The following is an 18641-nucleotide window of genomic DNA, read 5'->3' on the forward strand; positions in this document are numbered from 1 at the left end:
AATAAATTAGGATAGCCAGCATTCCATTGCGGGTATGGAATGATGTAGAAATGTCGGATGCTCGTTGCCAAGTGTGTATTACTGGATGTGGTTTGGCATCATGCTGCATAATTTCTGTTTTGCTGTATCCAGCCTGTGCAAGGTTTCGACTATGCCAAGCAGCACATGGGACAAACGGGCGAGGAAGGTCTCACTGTTACCAAGGACACCCTCGTCCTATCCCTCCCGGTACGGGATGCACCTTTGACACAGGACAGAGCGTTACAGGATGGGACCGCTTCAAAAAGACCCCAGTCGACAGAGATGCACCTCAGGTGAGTGCTTCGCATATTTTTAGACGCACCAAATGGAATAAGCTAGTATGGTGCTGTATATCGCACAACCCTTCAAAAGCTGAACATCATACATTTTTTAAAAGCTTTCCTACCTGATATGACCAGAGAGAGACTTATTTGAGCTCCATTTTTTATCCACACCACTAGTATTGTGAATAGTCGATGATATAAGACGCTGATATAAAACAAAATCCAGATCTGTGAGAAAAAAAATTCTTATTTTTAGCCACGCAAACCCACTAATACCCCTAACATCTAAAGCATTTAATTCTTCAAAATTAAATCTTTAGTTTGTTGTTATTTATTTGCTCCACTCCTGTATAATTTCGTTATTGCACAGAGAGACAAACCTCCCGAGGTCCTGCATGAAATGCAAATATGAAATGTGGTGGGAATTTATTCGGCTGTCTCGATTTTTCAAGCAGCCTTTCAAGGTCATTAAATCTCGCCACCTCTCATCTACCGCATCTCTGGGTTACTTAACCGCTCATAAATGCCGTACAAGGGAGAATGCGACAGCAAAGGGCGCTGATCCTTAAACTCAATGCAGCGTGCGATAGCATCTCTATCTCCCGATCTTTCTCGCCTGCTCTCCGTGCTTATTAACCGGAATACAAATGTATTTCTTTTTGTTATTTCTCCTGAGCGGCACGATTAAAAGCAAATGAGCCTGCAGAGAACGGGGCTAAGGGAAATGATCATTTGGATAAGCAAATGTAATAAATATGCAAGCGGGGTTCAAACGTTTACCGGCAGCAAAACCTGGCAGAGATGGAGACAGACAGAAATGCTTAAAAGAGGTGCATGCTGGGATGCTAAGTACGCTCACAGCCACAGCATCATGTATGATTCAGTGTGCCTGTAGGCTTGATGGGTGAAACATCCACACACACTCTCTCTCCAATGCCTGCCTGCCTTCATTAGACATAAAAAGTGAGTGTGTGTGTGTGTGTGTGTGTGTGTGTGTGTGTGTGTGTGTGTGTCCAGCAGGGTTGGGTGTTATGTGGATGGCAGATTGTTGGCATGCATGCCCTGGAGATTAGCAGATTTACTGTTAAATGCATATTTTGTTGACTGTGCTTTATTACCCTCTTCTCGGTGAGAGAATGGTTTTAAATGAAGAAATGCATTTATTTCTCACTATTTTGATGTAAAACTAAACAGTAATTCTGTTTCAATAATTGGTCTTTGGGTATTAAAGCAATTATACCGGCAATTTCTCAATTTAATGAATGCATGCTGTTAACTTAAATGAGTGATTATTTATTATTAGAAATGAATGCAATTTTTAAGTAACCATTTGTGACCCTGCCTGTGAAAACTCATTTTTTTGTGATGGACTGTTTTCTACATAAAATCATCATACCCAATTCTGTGAAAATATGACTTTGATATATTTAATAGTGACTAAGTAAGATCATGTCTAAAATTGAAATCAATTAGTAAAATCAAACTTTGATGCTTTATATCTCATAAATAGATTATGAGATTTTAACCTGGATTTTACAGACAGTGTCACATTACATTTTTCGTTATTTTATAAATTTTTCAGTTTATATTATGTATTTATATTATTTAGATTACTTTTAAAAGACGGTCTGCATATGTTTGCACCTTTCATATGTTGTAGCATGTTTGCGCTGTCTGCGTAGGGTCATGACATGACGTTAATTATTTTGTGTCCGTATGGTTTAATTAAATGTGAAAGCGTTAAAATTTCAAAAATAAAAATTTTAAAAGTCTAAAATTTCCGGTTTTATTTCATTTTGAAAGAATATTTGGGGAATAATTGCAAAAATGTCAATGTGGTGTAACCGGTCTGTGTCAGTTGGTGTAACTAGTATTTTTTTTTATAAAAAATATAAATATATTCATGAAAAAGTGGAATAAAATATAATCATCTAGTTTAGTGTAATATGATTTTTTTACATACATTTTTACATCATTTGTCAAAGATTATTTAGAAAACAGAGCTTTTTTAGCATATGTCAGGACAAATATTACAAAAACGCATTAAAATTTACATTTAGAAATACCTAAAACAATGATATTTTTTAAATGATTTTTTATAATTATGCTTACATGCCATCAAGGTGCATCAAATATTTAATATTTCTCTTTCTTTGGTGCAATTGGTGGTTACACCATTTGACATTTTTAGGTCCATTCAGTCTTAACTTTCATAAAAAAGGTGAAATGTAATTTTTTTATTGCATAAAATCAACATAAATACACTATGTGCACTGACATATACCTGATGCATGCTTTTAAAACATGTTTTTTAAAAAGATTTTTGAATTTCTCATCTTGCCAAACTGTTTTTGTCACTGACCCATAATATTTATATGTATATGTATGTATATATATCATTTTGTGATTAATTCATTAGCATTTAATTTTTTTCATTCAATTAAACTTTTAAATTATTTGACAACCATAGCATGTTGACATTAGATTGCTTAGTATATTTGAATATTATTTGTTGCATACTGTGCCATAAAAATACCCTTTCTTTCCTCACTTTCTCAGTCTTTTGTTTTACAGGTCACGTCTTATGTTTATCTGCAGATATCTCAAGCATACTGCATGTTGGCTAGAATATGCACCACAAGCCGCCTTGCCTGAAAGCTGTCTAGATTTAATAATGCTGGGTTCCGCAAAAGAAACATTTTGAAAAGATAAAAATCTATGAAACATCTTCCAACTACAGTAACTGATCTTTGATGTGACTCATTGCAAAAATATTGTTATACATCAGGTACGGGTCTCTCGATACCAAATGACCCATCCATGCTACCATTCATTCACAGTTTTCCAATTAGTCATTTGCTGTAAACACGCCGTCCTTGAATTTCTTTTGTCTAGGCGAGTCAATGTTGACTTTAATGTGATATGGTTGACAGTGTCTCGCTGTCTGTTCTGATATTTGGTCCATCGTGGTCGTTGTTTAGTTGTTTAATGTTCATTTAAAAGGCACTAAACATTGTGATCAGATGCGGTGTCCACTAAACGACATCATCAGCGTTTCACACAGGTTAACAAGTGCCAGAGGGCCCTACGAATCAGTTTTTAACCCTGCTTCATAACGCATCCACTAAACTTACCATTGCCTCTGTTGCCATGGCTACCCGCAGCAAGTTGCCAAGCGAGGAAGGATCTCTTTCGAGCAACGACTCTGGGAAGTTAAACACAGGAAGAAGCTCCACAGCTCGGAGATCTACAGCACAGAAAGTGGCCAAAGAAGAACAACATATTAGAAATGGTGAGAACGAGATTCACATTGGTCTCTTTTATTAGCATTATAACCCATTTATGAAACCCATAGTGGCAATAAATTATAACTGTTATATAGAATATTATGTGTAACTGGCTAAATTAAGTGTTTATTTAAAAACAGTTTAGTTGAAACTAGGGGTCTACTGATGTGTTTTCTCAGGGCTGATCCTGATACTGATTACTACAGATCATGTCGACCAATAACCGATATTTTGAATCAATATATGTATGTCTGGCCACTGGTGTGACAATAAAAGTTAATGTCAATAATAAGAGTAATAAGGGCTCTGACAAAACTTTTAAAAAATGCTTTTAAACATATCTTTAATACTGAGAAGCGTCAATAATAGTAATAATAATATAAAAAGTGATGGATTCGCGACTCCCAACAAATGAGATGGATAATGGGCGGGCATTGCTCTAGACCACAAAGTGGTGAGGTCCTACAGAGGTGGCTGCATAAGTGCCAAATAGCGCATTTGAAAATTAAATTATTGTATTGGCAAATCAGCTTTGAAAATGACCTACACCAAAGTCTTTTTAAAGCAAGTTGCGTCACTGCGCCACCAATTTTGTAACACCTCCAGGTATTGATGAAGCAAGACTTAATTATGCAGAACTTTAAGGGCCGATTCACACCGGCTGCGTGGCGTATCTGTTGCGTGGCGGCTGTGTCGCGTTTTCTGTGTCTGTACATACCAGAAGCGTGCCTGGCGCGGCGCTGACGCGCTGCTGTTGCTATAGGTGACATATATTTTGCCTGGAAACGCCTCCAAGATGCTTGCGTGTGGGCGTCAGTCCTATTCCTAACATGCACGCGTTTTCGCCGCGCCTGAGACTTGCGTGTCATGCAGGCGGTGTGAACTGTCAAACCTGCTAACATGGGAACGGACACGCCACGCAGCCGGTGTGAATCGGCCCTAAGGCTGAATAGAATTTAAATGGATGAGTTACAAAAAATTCACCCACCTTACAGTTGTCTTGAAGAGCAAAATTAGTTATATAAACCAAAAACACTTTTTGTACCAGTCTGTAAACAAAAATAAACATATTTTCTGCTGTGAAGTTGAGCATTTTAACATGGGTGTCTATGGGAATTGACTCCCTTTTGGACTCCCTTTTGGAGTCAATGAATTGCAGTTTAAATCACTTCCGTATTGCCTTCATCAGAGAGATAGGCTGAGTCCGAAACCGCATACTGTGACAGTACGTACTGAATGAGATGAAGTACCTACTTACTGACCGGTAAAGTATAGTATGTATCCTTGTAGTATGAATGAGATTCAGATGTATTACATCCGCCATGTTGATACATCACATGACTTATGTCGTCGCCATGTTATACCAGCACAAATAATACAGCCGCATGTCAGCTTTCCGCCATTTATTAATTTGACGATGCCTCTACTTCTTTGTTGGGTAACTCCTCACCCGGGGCATCATGGGATAGTGAAGTGTCCGTCATATGCACACTTTAAAATCTTACCGGAAGTAGTAGTTCATCTGTGTACTTTTCGCCTACTGTTTTTGGAATATTATGAATGCGGACTTACTACTCGCCTCGCATACTGCTTTTCGCCTACTATATAGTATGGAAGTAGGCGGTTTTGGACGCAGCTATATGGTTGCCCCTTGGGTAATACGCATGCGCAAATTCCCCCCACAAAGGATGTCATCGTTTAACGGTTGGCAATTGGCTGTTTTTACTGGGAGGCGGGACTAGAGCGGCCATACTGTCCATAGAGATCTCTCCTATTCATATTAAGTTTGTGTACTATCAAGTGGGGTCCAAAAGTCTGAGACAATGTTGAAATACTGGAATCCAAAATTACATTTATACCTTGAAAAAAAAACCTAAAGTAAGGTTTATGAGAAAATTATAATTTTAAAAATATGAAATCATAGACCCGCTTAATAGCCGCTTAATCTCTGCTTAATCTCCGCTTAAGCTCCTTATCCGTTTATATGTGTGTGTATACATGTATATCTCCCAAGGGTTTTTCCCTCCTAGGACTTTTTATTTTTATTTCCTCGGCTAAACAACCCGGGGTTTTTGTTTTTTTTCTCCTAGGGGGTTTTTTACCCCGGGGAGGTAGCCTGCTTGGGCTTAACTTAGCTTGTTCTCCTATACGTTACATTAGTAATACGCTCGCTCATAATGTCGCGTCATAGCCGCAGCAAATTTGACTGCTTATGCTATTGTGTATTATGTTGTGCTATCTGTCGTTTTTCTGTGCTTTTACTGCTTCTATTAATGTAAAGCTTCTTTGAAACAATTGAGTATTGTGAAAAGCGCTATATAAATAAAATTGAATTGAATTGAATTGAAATAAAATAATTACATTTATGTAATTTAATTCTATTTTTAACTTAAATCTTTAAACTTAAATTGATAATATAAAGAAATTGATGCATTTTCTTTGCAACAACAGCACAATAACAATATTCACATAAATTTGACCCTCTTTGTGAAATCCAGTCTCGTAGTCAAAAATTGAAAAAGGAGCCTCAAAGTTTGATTTCAAACTGATTTCAATCTTTGACATTACTCAGTCAGTATAAAACATATCAGGGTTATATTTTTACAGAATGTTCTTTACATTTTTTTATAATGATTTTATGTAGAAAACTGTAAATCATTAAAAATAACTTTAGCTGTTTTTTAATCACAGACAGGGTCACAAATAACTTTACTGTCAGTGGAATACAATCCATCTGCAAGCATTGTCAATGAAATCATCCAAGAAGATATCTATAGTGTTAAACCTCCCTAACCCATAAATAAGTGATTAGTGGCCAGTATCAGACTAGTTTTTGAGCCTGCAGAGAATATAAAGCATCCCTGTGCTTTTTATTGATCCTTTATATCCTCATATTGTAATTTTATATGATTGCACTGGTCTCCTGTGTCCTGTTGCAGACCATTATGACTCTCTTACCGGATCTTTACGCCTCATCACCATCAAGCCTATGGCTGCACCCCTCAACTATTCCTATCCAGACTCCTCCAATCACAGCCAGGAATCTGTCATCATGAATGGAGAGGTAAGCTTGCTGTCGCCATGGAGACATGACACTTTTATTGTTATAATATATATATATATATATGTGTGTGTGATTATAATCTGAGTTATGGATTGGCCCAGCCTGATCTTAAAGCGACACTCAACTTTTTTAAAAAAATATACTAATTTTCCAGCTCTCCTAGAGTTAAACATTTGATTTTTACCTTTTTGGAATCCATTCAGCTGGTCTGGTGTTACTACTTTTAGCATAGCTTAGCATAATCCATTGAATCTGATTAGACCATTAGCATCACGCTAAAAAATAACTAAAGAGTTTCGATATTTTTTCTATTTAAAACTTGACTCTTCTGTAGTTACATCATTAGGGCAGGAAAGTCCTTGATTATTACACCAGAATGAGAGTATAGACGGTTTCCTCTGACGCACATGATACACGTCTGGATCCGAACCTTACTTCCGGTTTCGTTGTTTTAATGGTCTGACTAGTTGCTAAACTGATCTCCTATGGGTTGTTGTTTTTTTGCTTGTTATATAAATGAACTACGTTTAAAGAACTTTGTTGTTATTTATTCTTAGCGGGGTTTACCGGAAGTTACGTGCGGAACGCGACAGTCGCTTGTTTATGTTGTTACTGTTGAAACGGTCTATAGTTCCTAGCCATATCTGCCTAGAAAATCACAACTTTTAATTTTCTGTCAGTCTTAGTACACGATGTAACTACAGAAGAGTCCAGTTTTAAATAGGAAAAATATTGAAACTCTTTGGTTATTTTTAGCATGATGCTAATGGTCTAATCAGATTCAATGGATTATGCTAAGCTATGCTAAAAGTGCTAGCGCCAGACCCGAAGATCAGCTGAATAGATTCCAAAATGGTAAAAATCAAATGTTTAACTCTATGGAAGCTGGAAAATGAGCATATTTTCACAAAAAGTGGAGTGTCCCTTTAAGGAAATTCATACTTTATATTTTACAAGTTGGCTAATTCGTATGAAAATAAATCGTACAAACCTGCTCCACGCCTCTAACCCCAGCCTCACAGGGGTGAAAGCAAATCATACAAAAACGTACAAATGTGGTCGTGTGAATTAATACAAATTAGCCACCTCGTAAAATGTTTGCCATGAGATTGTACTGGGCGATCCGCAAATAACCGGTTCAGGCAGATTTTTTTTATAGTAGATCTACCGTAAATAATGTTTTTTTCTATAAGCCTAGTAAATAACACCACACTTTGACCCACAGGTTATGGGGCTAAAGCAGAAGTCAGACATCGAGCACTATCGCAATAAGCTAAGGTTAAAAGCTAAGAGGAAAGGCTACAGCGATGGTCCGGTCACCAGCAGCAGTGGGAGTAGCAGCAGTCACATGTACAGTCATCGAGACAGAATGAGGCGCGAAAACGCTTCACTTGACCTGGAGGATGTGCGGGGAGCGAAAGAGGACCGGAAACCCTCCACTTACGTAAAGTACCGCAGGAGGTAAGTAGAGGTTAAATCTCTAAAAGCATCTAAACATATTCAATGGATAAAAGCTATGTACAGTAACCAAGCATGCTTGACTTTGGAAAACATTGTTTAACACGACAATAAGTGACGTACTGTATACTTAATAAAAATTATAGTGTCATTGAGATTTGTGGTAGAACAGCACAAACAGTTATGGGTTAGATTCCCAGGGGACATGCAAACTGATATAATGTATAGCTTGAATGGATTGTAAACCGCTCTGTGTAATAGCGCCTGCCAAATGCAAAGATGTAAATGTAAAATTCAGTATTTTACATTAAACCATTTTGACCTCCAACAATGTCCCTGAATTTCTTGTGTTTGTTGCCTTGGTAACCAAATAAGTCCGTCATGTTATTAAAGCTAAAACTGCTTGTTTCTCTTTGTGTTGTTTTGAAATGGCACAGTTGGATAAAATGGTGACTGGGTAGAACATGTTGATTGGTCGTAATGCTTTATTTCTGTATTGATTATGAACTAAGGTAAGATTAAGATCTTTTCTGCAGGTAAAGATAGCGGGAATGAGCTATTCCAAAATCCCTTTAAAAAAGAGGGAGCAATGTTTGAGCGTTTGGGCAGTTTTTTCAGTCATGCCAGACTAAAGCCCTATCTACTTCAATGGCAAAATACAGATATCTATAAAATCACATGCTAAAATCTCAATTAAATTACATATTTCTGACCAACAATTAAAGGGGACATATCATGAAAATCTGACTTTTTCCATGTTTAAGTGCTATAATTGGGTCCCCAGTGCTTGTATCAGCCTACAAAATGTGAAAGGGAACAACCCAGTAACTAAGTTTTGGTAAACCATTCTCTGCAAGCATGTGAAAAAATAGGTCATTGAAATTTGGCTCCCCTTGTGATGTCAGAAGGAGATAATACTGCCCCTTAATCTGCACTATCCAACCACAGCGCTACCATTTAGTGCAGAGATCAGCTCATTTGCATTTAAAAGACACACACAAAACGGCACATTTTTGCTCACACTCACAAAGCGGGAATTTTTAAATAATAAATTATCTATATGATATTTTGAGCTTGAACTTCACATATGTACTCTGGGGACACCAATGATTTATTTGACATCTTAAAAAAGTCTTGTAAAATGTGTGACTTGAATCAACTGTACTGTAACTTTTCTTTCTTAAAGGCGGGGTGCATGATTTCTGAAAGCCAATGTTGACATTTGAAATCACCTAAACAAACACGCCCCTACCCCAGTAGAATCAGAACCTTCTTTTGATAGACCCGCCCCACACATACATAACCCAGGCAACAATTTTGGTTAGTAGACACGCCCCTTACTGCTGATTGGCTACAAGTGTGTTTTGGTACTCGGCCCGGCCTTTCCAAAAAGTTTTCTAAAATCGTGTACCCCGCCTTTAAGGTCAAATTGCGCTAAAAACACCTTTGTTCGAGATTGTTTTGACTACTGCACAAGCACACAGGTTGACAAGTCCCTAAGGTGACTCTGTACATAGCCCCTCTTCTAGAGAATCATCAGTCTTTATCGATTGATGATTGGTTCTTTTAAAAGGAAGGCGGGACTTTCATCGCCAGATCGGCCATTTTGAGTGTTGCATGTCCCCTATTAATAGTAATAGGAGTGCTCAATCTTGTTATATCCAATATATTTGGCTATTCTATGACCGTAATATTGGTAAACACTGGTAACTGCTACATAATTTAAGTGGTATGGTAAATATACATGTAAGCCTACTTGGATATAACTGGATATATATCATTTTGGATATATATTTTATCACCCAGTGCCAAAATGTACCATTCAGAAACAAAAAATTCAAAAGGAATCATTATGTATTGTTTTACATGTGTTATCTTATGACAGCTTTTATATTGATGAGTTACTGCATGTCCAGTCCTGGTAGAAGTTATTTTATAATGTAACATTTACATTCCCCTACTAAATTGCACTTTAGGCAATTACGTAGTGTATAAAACTAACTAAACTAATTACAACTCAAATAATCCCAATTCAAAATTCACCATGACTGCAATAATTATGTTATATTTTTTTTCTTTCCTTAATGTTCTCTCATCAGTGATTCCCATAGGGAACCTGCATACTGGAGCAGGCAATCTCTGAACACCCCAAGCCCAGTGGAGACAGAGATGGACATGTTAGTCATGAGGGAGAGATCCAGACGAGGCATTCGCAACAGCGGCTACGATGTAAGTGCACCATGGGACCCCAAACACTAAAGCTTTACTGCTTATGAAGTCTTTCACTAGCTGCGTTTCCATTAGCCTTTGAATTGACATTGCGAATTGAAAATACAGCCCATTATGTATAAACTCCCATATATCGCAAAAATAATTCTGCGCTCGCATAAGGTGGTTTTTCAGGCAATTCGGAAAAGGAGTATTTCGCAAAACTACAATGGAAACAGTTTCTTTGCATTTTCTGGTCACTTGATGCGAGTAAGTAACTAAATTATTATTTAAAGATGAAGCATTATGTACTAAAACCTCCCCCCAAAAAAGCACAATACATGTCTGCTCCCAAGTATAAAAGGCTTTTCTTGCCAATAATGTCTGGATAAAACTCTTACATCTTTTTTTATTTAAAATAATGTATAAGAGGCTTTAGGTGCCGTTCAGGTCACGCCTAAAAACGTGTGAAAAACGCTAGGCGCGTGAGCATCGCGACCGCATTGCTTCCATTATGAGCATGTATATCGCGCGCCTACATTTGAAATAATGAACTTGAGCGCGCAAAAGACGCGATATGTGAAAGGCCCTTTAATGTTTTTGATAATAAATTTCGATGTTAAGTCAATGTGAAGATGCGTTGACGCGAATGAAGCGGTTAGCGTGGCGCGGTAGATGCGATTCCGCCTCATTCGTGCGTCTAGTTCACAGGAATGGCGCGAATTGAGCGTTGCCGCGGGAAATGCGCGAGGTGAAAATCTTTAACTTTGGCGGAAAAAACGCGCCGCGTTAACCAATCAGGAGCTTGCTCTAGTAGTGATGTGATTACAGGAAGCGAGTCACAAAAGACCCTCCCATGACACGAATTTCCACGTGAATGTCTCGATGACTAGAATTTCATAGCGGCTTTCACGTGTGAATGAAGCAAATAAACTCAAAATGTTAAAGCAGCAAACTAGACGCGAATTTGACGCCTTTAACGTGGCGGTGTGAACCCATGGTTAGGGGCTGTTCACCTTAAACACTAGGCGCACCGCTTTCTCCTTTTTTTTTTTTTGAAGCGCTCAAGCAGTTGCGCTCTTGAGGTTCTTGTCACATGACCTGCGGTGCTCTTGCTACATTCTGGAAGTTTATGTTTTTAACTCGATGCAGTGTAGACGCACCTGAAAAAAGCGCATGGCACCATGTGAGCGTCGCAACCGCATCCACTTCCATTATGAGCGTCCATACCGCTCACCTACATTTGAAATAACAACAAAAGCACACAAAAGACACGATATGTGAACCTCCCTTTACGCCTTCTTCGGTTAAAAATAATGTAATATTTGTAAACCTACCAACATCAGTCGAAGTGATGTTTGGAATGACTTATCACGAGAGGAAAAAACTATGTTTCAGTCGCATATCATTGGTTAATGGAAACACCATCATTTCGCCATTGTCTTTTGACGACATTTAAAAAAATAACACTAAAGTTTTGCGCAAATCTGTTATGGAAACGCAGCTACTGCAGTCTTGCTGTGCTGCTGTGTCATTCCCAGTTCAGGACGTCAGTGAGATTAAATGTAGCTTTGCTTTGTGCCAACTCTCTTCACATTTGCTCTGAGGCTTAAATGACTATATTACATTTACCCTTTAAACCTGGCATATGGGGTAGAGAACTTTTGGTGGTATCAGATGTTCTAACTTTGACTTTTTTCCCCACCTCATCACAGTGTCCCATTAAATGTGAATATAATTATGGGCCTGTTCAGTAATTTAAATTGGAAATTCGATAATGGATAAAAGCCACAAATGTGCTGAGCTCCCAAATGTGCTGAGCTTTTCGCTTTTAGGACAAATCATCTGCAATGACATATGCACATTTTTATGGGTAATTTGAGTGTCTCCAGTACTTTTTGGAGGAACTTTGTGCTATTCTTGCATTACATGACCCAGCATGTGAAGTAATTGTTTTGTAATTTATCATTTTCTACATAAAATTATCCTAGTACTTAATGTAAAGATTACATTCTGAAAATATATAACTTTGATATCCTTAATTTGAGTAAGGTCAAAGATTGAAACTAAAGATGCTACCCTTGATTTCAGACAGGCTCACATATACCCAGCATTGCATCGTGTAACGTAACCTTTTGTTTATGTCTCAATTCCAGGGTGAGCCTGAACCGTTTGAAGAAACTGATGTGGACCGGCTTCTGAGTTCTCTCGGTTTTGGAGGTGGCCACCCAGCCAAAGGTCACTCGGACTCATCTACCTTGAGCTCACAGCCGTCCATTGATGAAGTGAGACAGCAGATGCACCTGCTTTTGGACAACGCCTTTGGCCTGGCTTCGCCTGAGCCAACACCAGACAACCACCACCACCATCACCACCACCCTCACAGCGCTTACAACCCCAGCCACGGTAGCCCCTATATGGATGGAGTTACCAGCGCGCCCGGCACTATGAACCACCCGAATGGACCCATTCAACGCGGCCCCTCATTCGGGCCAGATATGCACCAGTGTAGCCTCCCCAAACCAGTGAGTGCTGTGCTTTGACATGCATTGTGATGGGTAGATTTGATTGGTTGTTGAATGGGTTGATGTGATTGGCTCTGCAGGGATTCAGGTTTACCCAGCTGCCTGATATGGGTTTGGGGTCTCCACCACCCCTCATCCCACCGAGAGGCGGAGCCCCACCTGTGACTTCATTAAGACGGTGAGAGGAAATAAGTTTATTTAAAATCATCCTACATAATGTGAATAACATTTCATCTTGATATCTTTAATATTGACTGATTAATCAATGTGAAATCAAACTTTGATGCACCTTCACTATTATGTAGGTTTATATAAATGCTCCGTGCTGCATGACAGCAATGGCTTGCATTTAATAAAAGGTGTTGTGCCTGGCTGTCGCTGTTGTTGACTGCATTGAGGTGTGTTATGCGGTTCTGTGTCGATCTTGGCCAGCGTATCCCCCTAGTGGTGTGATCGGAGTATAACAACACATCATTTAAATTCCTCTTTGCAGCTCCACACCAGATGTGAGCCTAAAGCCCCGTGTCTCAGAAGCCTCGGAGATAAGTCAGCACAATGGCACCCCGTACCTGCCAATAAACCGAGCTCCTTTTCCGGCTGTTACTGTCGACGAGTCGATGACAAGCTACTCAGGTTAGACTTTCTGTGTGTGATTTTAAAGAAGGGCACATTAGTTTTCCACAAAAAAATAGAATATATTTTAAAAAATAATAATGACACAGTGTGCTTCATAACCTCTATTTTAACCAACACCAACTTATAAAAATTAACCATGGTTTTAGTATAGTAAAAGCGTAGTAACCGTGGTTTTTGCATACTGGTTATCATTTGTAAAACCATCACGTAATGTCACAAACACTAAAATATGTATATGTAACGCCCCATCCTTCAGACTTGTATGCATACTACTGGGAGCATGAATTAGCTGTTTAAAATGCAGAGTGTACTCGACCACACTACACATCTGGATGTCTGCCCGGTTATAATGCTCTTATCCATCATTTTGATGATCATTTGATTAATTACAACGGCTGTGAATAATAGACAATGAATACAAACATCCCTTTTTCAATTCACTAATAATCTTTTATGACCCTAATTTATACAGAAAGGAGGCGTGTCTGCACTTTAAAGAATAGCAATTGCTTCATTTAAATACTGCACTGTACCGTAGTACCTGTTTAAACCCCATTGAGAATTATTAGTGTACAGTATACAACACAGGGTTTTATGTTGAAATACCCCCCACATTGCCTGACTTTTGATCTAACATATATTAAAGAGCCTATATTATGTGTTTGGACATACATGTGTGTTGGCATTGTGTCAACACAACCACCCTACAATGAAAAAATCCACACCTTTTATAATTCTCATTAAATCAAAGCAGTGTCATTAGACATGCTTTTAATTCTCTGGTTAATGTGACATCACACAAACAAAGCCCCGCCCACAGCCACTTACTGACTGGTTAATTTTACGGAAATGCAAATGTGTTTGTTAGCACATTGTAGCTCTAATACGGGTAAAGATACTATTTTCTCAGACTGTATTCACAGATTTGTTTTTAACCGAAAGCCCAGCACACCTGAGACTTATATTACATCTTGTAAAATTTGACATAATATGTGTCCTTTAAAAGAACACGCTGACTTTTGGGGACTTTAGCTTATTCACCATATCTCCCAGAGTTAGATAAGTCCATACATACCTTTTTTTTTTATCTCCGTGGGTGCCGTAGCTCTGTCTGAAGCGCCCACCGCTGGCCTGGCTTGGCACGGGGACTGGAGGTGGATGGCTCCAGCTGGCGTGCTGCTCCCGGTGGGTGACAACCAACATTTTCCTATTTATATGTTGTGATTTGTATAGTCACACCATGTACAAATAACAAGCTCATATGAGACACCACGTAGCAGTGCTTTGCCTTCTGAGAATATAGTTCACAGTATGTATACGGTTAAAAGATGGCTGTGTTTCATATGACCTTGTTATTTGTACACACTGTGACTATACAAGTCACAACATATAAATAGTTGTCGTTAATTTGTCACTTATTGGAAGAAGTATGCTAGCTGGAGCCATTTGCTTCCGGTCTTTGTGCTAAGCTAGGCTAGCGGGGGGTGCGTAAGACAGAGTTGCGGGACGCACAGAGATGTAAAGGGTATGTATGGACTTATCTAACTCTGGGGGATACGGTGAATAAGCTAAAGTCCCCAAAAGTCAGCGTGTTCCTTTAAGTTATTTCAGTTCATTTACCTTTTGACTTTTAAAGGAAACCCGATGACAGCGGTATACGCCATATCTGCCAACCGCCCTGGCTATTCTGATTACTTCGTCCTTTCTCCACCATCCTCGTACCGAAGTCCATCCTGGATGTCCTACCCTCCCGAGCCAGAAGACCTTCCACGTCAGTGGAATGACACGGTAAAGGCAAGACCTGTTACAGTACTACCTTGCAGTTTACCGTAACTATCCAGTGGCTCTTACTGTAAAATAATAATTTTATTGTGATCTCATCTAAATTATAATTGTTTACATTATGTAATTATTTTCTCTTTCAAACATTTTTTTTCAGAACCAATGTCACCTGGAGACCATCTGCTGAAATGGATTCAATTCTGATAGTGAGCTAACACTGAAATTTAGGGTACTTTTTATTTTATTTTTAACCATTTCAATCTTCCACATAAAATGAATGTGTTAATTATAAAATAATCAGTAATTTATAGTAATAACTAAACCAGTGGTCTCCAACATGGTGCCCACCAAAGCATATTCTATTAATAGCCTATTTATTTATTAAGCTTGGTTTCTTTTATGCATGTTAATGATCATTAAATAAATGGTGATGATGAACATTAAATAAAATCAACAAGTAATATATATATATATATATATATATATATATATATATATATATATATATATATATATATATATATATATATATATATATACTTTATAAAGACTGTATTATAAAGTAGCCCTCCAGATTATGTTATCCATTGTGGGTAGCCCTTGCTCACAAAAAGGTTGGAGACCCCTGAAGTAGACAGTGGCCAAATATTGATTCTTTTTTATACTGTATATGAACAGTATATACTGTTGTTTAGTCATTTTAACCCATTAAAACTTCTTGTTTATCATCAATATTATCATTTCCACTTAGTTTGATATTACCTAACGCCATGCCGTTCATACAATGTGGCTCATAATTTTTGGGACCACTGTATTTTTTGGATTATGAAGCCAATGTTAACAAAATACTATGTGATTGTGTCCCTCTTCAGGGTGCATACCACCAAAACTAATTGTTGCCTATCCTGAAATTATGCATTCAGCATCCTTAACAAATCCCAGCGGTCGGCCGAACAACCAACCGGACCGATTATCCACAAATCCACCTGCCGGTCGCAGCAAAATGATGCAGCACCTGTACCAACACCCCTAGTGAGGGTAAATCACAGCCTTTGACGCAAACAACAGAACTGTGTTTTCTTAAAGCTTTTTCAAATTTAAAAAAAAGTGTTGTATCTTATGCAGGTGGTTTTATGTGTTTTCAAAACAGAGGTACTAATAATTGAAAACTAAAACACGTTTTCTTTCTGTCTTGGGCTATTCTAGCTTCTTTAATGCCTATTTGTGTCTTTTGCTCTCATTCATGCATTTTTAAAGACAAGGTTATTATTGCAAGCGAATCTATTTGTGCACTAGTCTCTGTATGGCTTACTATATGGATGATCGAATGATGTAAAAGAAATGACTTTGGGAGGGATGTGACATCCTGTACTGTATCTACTGTAGTCACGATGTGTCAAGCGAAAAAAAAAATGTATATGCTTTTTCTTTTTCTCAAAACGCCATAGTTTATGATGTATTAAAGCGTTTCACGATGCAGACCCGTTTTGAGCTATGAAAGGCACGGAGGTTTGAAAGTTTAGTCTTGGGAACATAGCCATAAAAATTTGGAAAACTGGTAATAAAGCCAGATGCTAGTATTATATTTGGAAATTAAGATTTGGCTTTTAAGAGGGATTCATATTTTTAATAGCCTTTTTATAATGACATAAAGAGTAATAACTAAAATGAATATGTCTATTTTATTGCCTTATTCAGAAAAGGTACCAAAATATACTATATATATATATAAGAAATTCAAATCTAGATAAAATGTGTTAAAATATACAGCATACGCCAAAATTCTCAAAAACTTAGATTGAGAATATATTACGTATAGATACAAATCTACAGTAATTTAACCTGTAGCATAATATGAGGTAACCTCTCTATTAGTTCAAGTTGTAAGAAGTACACAAATGTAACACACGGCATGTGTTCTTAAGAGAATGGTTTCAATGCATGTAGTCTGGACATATGAGTTATAAGGGCTTTGTATGTGAAGCAAGTCCCATATTTTTTTGGGCAGTTATAGAACGAAAGATTGTATGAAGAAACAGACAACACAGCAGAAGTATTTCATTAAATAGTTGCTGCCTGTCGATGTACTTTACAACCATTTTTTTGTTTGTTTAAATCCATTTGCATATTACATGTCTTTGAATGATGGATTATGAAAATTGCAAATGCATTACATAATGTGTTGTGTAAATTGTTACAAATGCCATTACTGTTTCATTTTTGTTAATACAAACATTGTCGATTTAGTTTGGTGGTGCGGGGATGTGCAAATATCTTAACTATCATTGTACCTTTTTAAAGTATTTTCTTTTAGTATTTTTATATTAATCGAATCTCCCTTCGTTTGGTCAACAACTGAGGACATTCTGCTAAAATTGTCGCCAATGTAAAATATTGTGCTTCAAATGTAAATACAAAAGGAAACAAAAAATAACAACAACAACTAAATCTAAGCAAAACACAAAAAAAACTTGTTGTGGTTATGTGAGAAAATTGTATAATATTCATTATGTGTACTTCATCATAACATATAAGATATTGACATTTTTTCCCGCTTATACGACACTAAACTTCATATCTGCCAGATGTACTGTATATTTCCCTCTGTATGATATCTGTTTTAAATGGTCTACTTGTTTTGTTTTGATCTTTTCTTGGTTGTTATTTTCCTTAGCATAATGTAAAATAACCATCGTTATAATGGTTTAACACTTTGAAGAACTCATTTTTGTGGGTAAAACACTGAATCAAATCTAATAAAAACTAAGAAATATTTAATCATGATTAAAAATGATTAAAAATGTGTCTAAAATATGGTCAATATTGTTCCATTTTTATTTTATTTTTGTGACCCTACCTGTGTTTTTTTTTTGTGTGTGTGTGATTTATTGTTCTCAACATAAAATCATCCTAAATAATGTAAAGCACATTCTATGAAAATACAACCTTGATATATTTAAAGGGGCCATGACATGAAAATCTGATTTTTTTTTCATGTTTAAGTGCTATGATTGGGTCCCCAGTGCTTCTATTAGCCTTGAAAATGTGAAAAAGATCAACCCAGTAACTTAGTTTTGGTAAACCATTCTCTACAAGCACATGAAAAAATAGGTTGTTGAAATTTGGCTCTCCTTATGATGTCATAAGGAGCTCTTATTATAATGATAATACCACCCCTTAATCTGCACTATCCAACCACAACACTGCCAATTAGTGCAGAGAAAAGCACAATTGAGTTTTAAATGCAACAAACCACCATCATTGTGATCAGTGTTTGAATTTCATCAGCTCATTTGCATTTTAAAGGACACACCCAAAACGGCACATTTTTGCACACACCTACAAAGTGGCAATTTTAACATGCTATAATAAATTA

At 37.4% G+C, this 18641-nt stretch overlaps 1 protein-coding gene across 8 annotated transcripts in view; it reads left to right on the forward strand.

The window, feature by feature from the left end:
* kiaa1549la (KIAA1549-like a) overlaps window positions 1-18082 on the forward strand; it is a 67036-nt gene extending 48954 nt beyond the window's left edge. For 2 of the 8 annotated variants that reach the window (XM_055193097.2, XM_055193103.2), the window contains 11 exons: window positions 133-314; window positions 3470-3597; window positions 6532-6656; window positions 7882-8117; window positions 10214-10343; window positions 12479-12847; window positions 12928-13025; window positions 13341-13480; window positions 15120-15277; window positions 15423-15494; window positions 16138-18082. In XM_055193097.2, the coding sequence (XP_055049072.2) occupies window positions 133-314; window positions 3470-3597; window positions 6532-6656; window positions 7882-8117; window positions 10214-10343; window positions 12479-12847; window positions 12928-13025; window positions 13341-13480; window positions 15120-15277; window positions 15423-15452 (1596 nt within the window). In that variant the 3' untranslated portion in view covers window positions 15453-15494; window positions 16138-18082. The remainder of the gene's footprint in view (window positions 1-132; window positions 315-3469; window positions 3598-6531; window positions 6657-7881; window positions 8118-10213; window positions 10344-12478; window positions 12848-12927; window positions 13026-13340; window positions 13481-15119; window positions 15278-15422; window positions 15495-16137) is intronic. The other 6 variants (XM_055193099.2, XM_055193098.2, XM_055193100.2 and 3 more) reach the window with 6 other exon arrangements.
* The last annotated feature ends 559 nt before the right edge of the window (window positions 18083-18641 follow it).

Source organism: Misgurnus anguillicaudatus, chromosome 6 (assembly GCF_027580225.2).
Source record: "Misgurnus anguillicaudatus chromosome 6, ASM2758022v2, whole genome shotgun sequence".
NCBI lineage: Eukaryota > Metazoa > Chordata > Actinopteri > Cypriniformes > Cobitidae > Misgurnus > Misgurnus anguillicaudatus.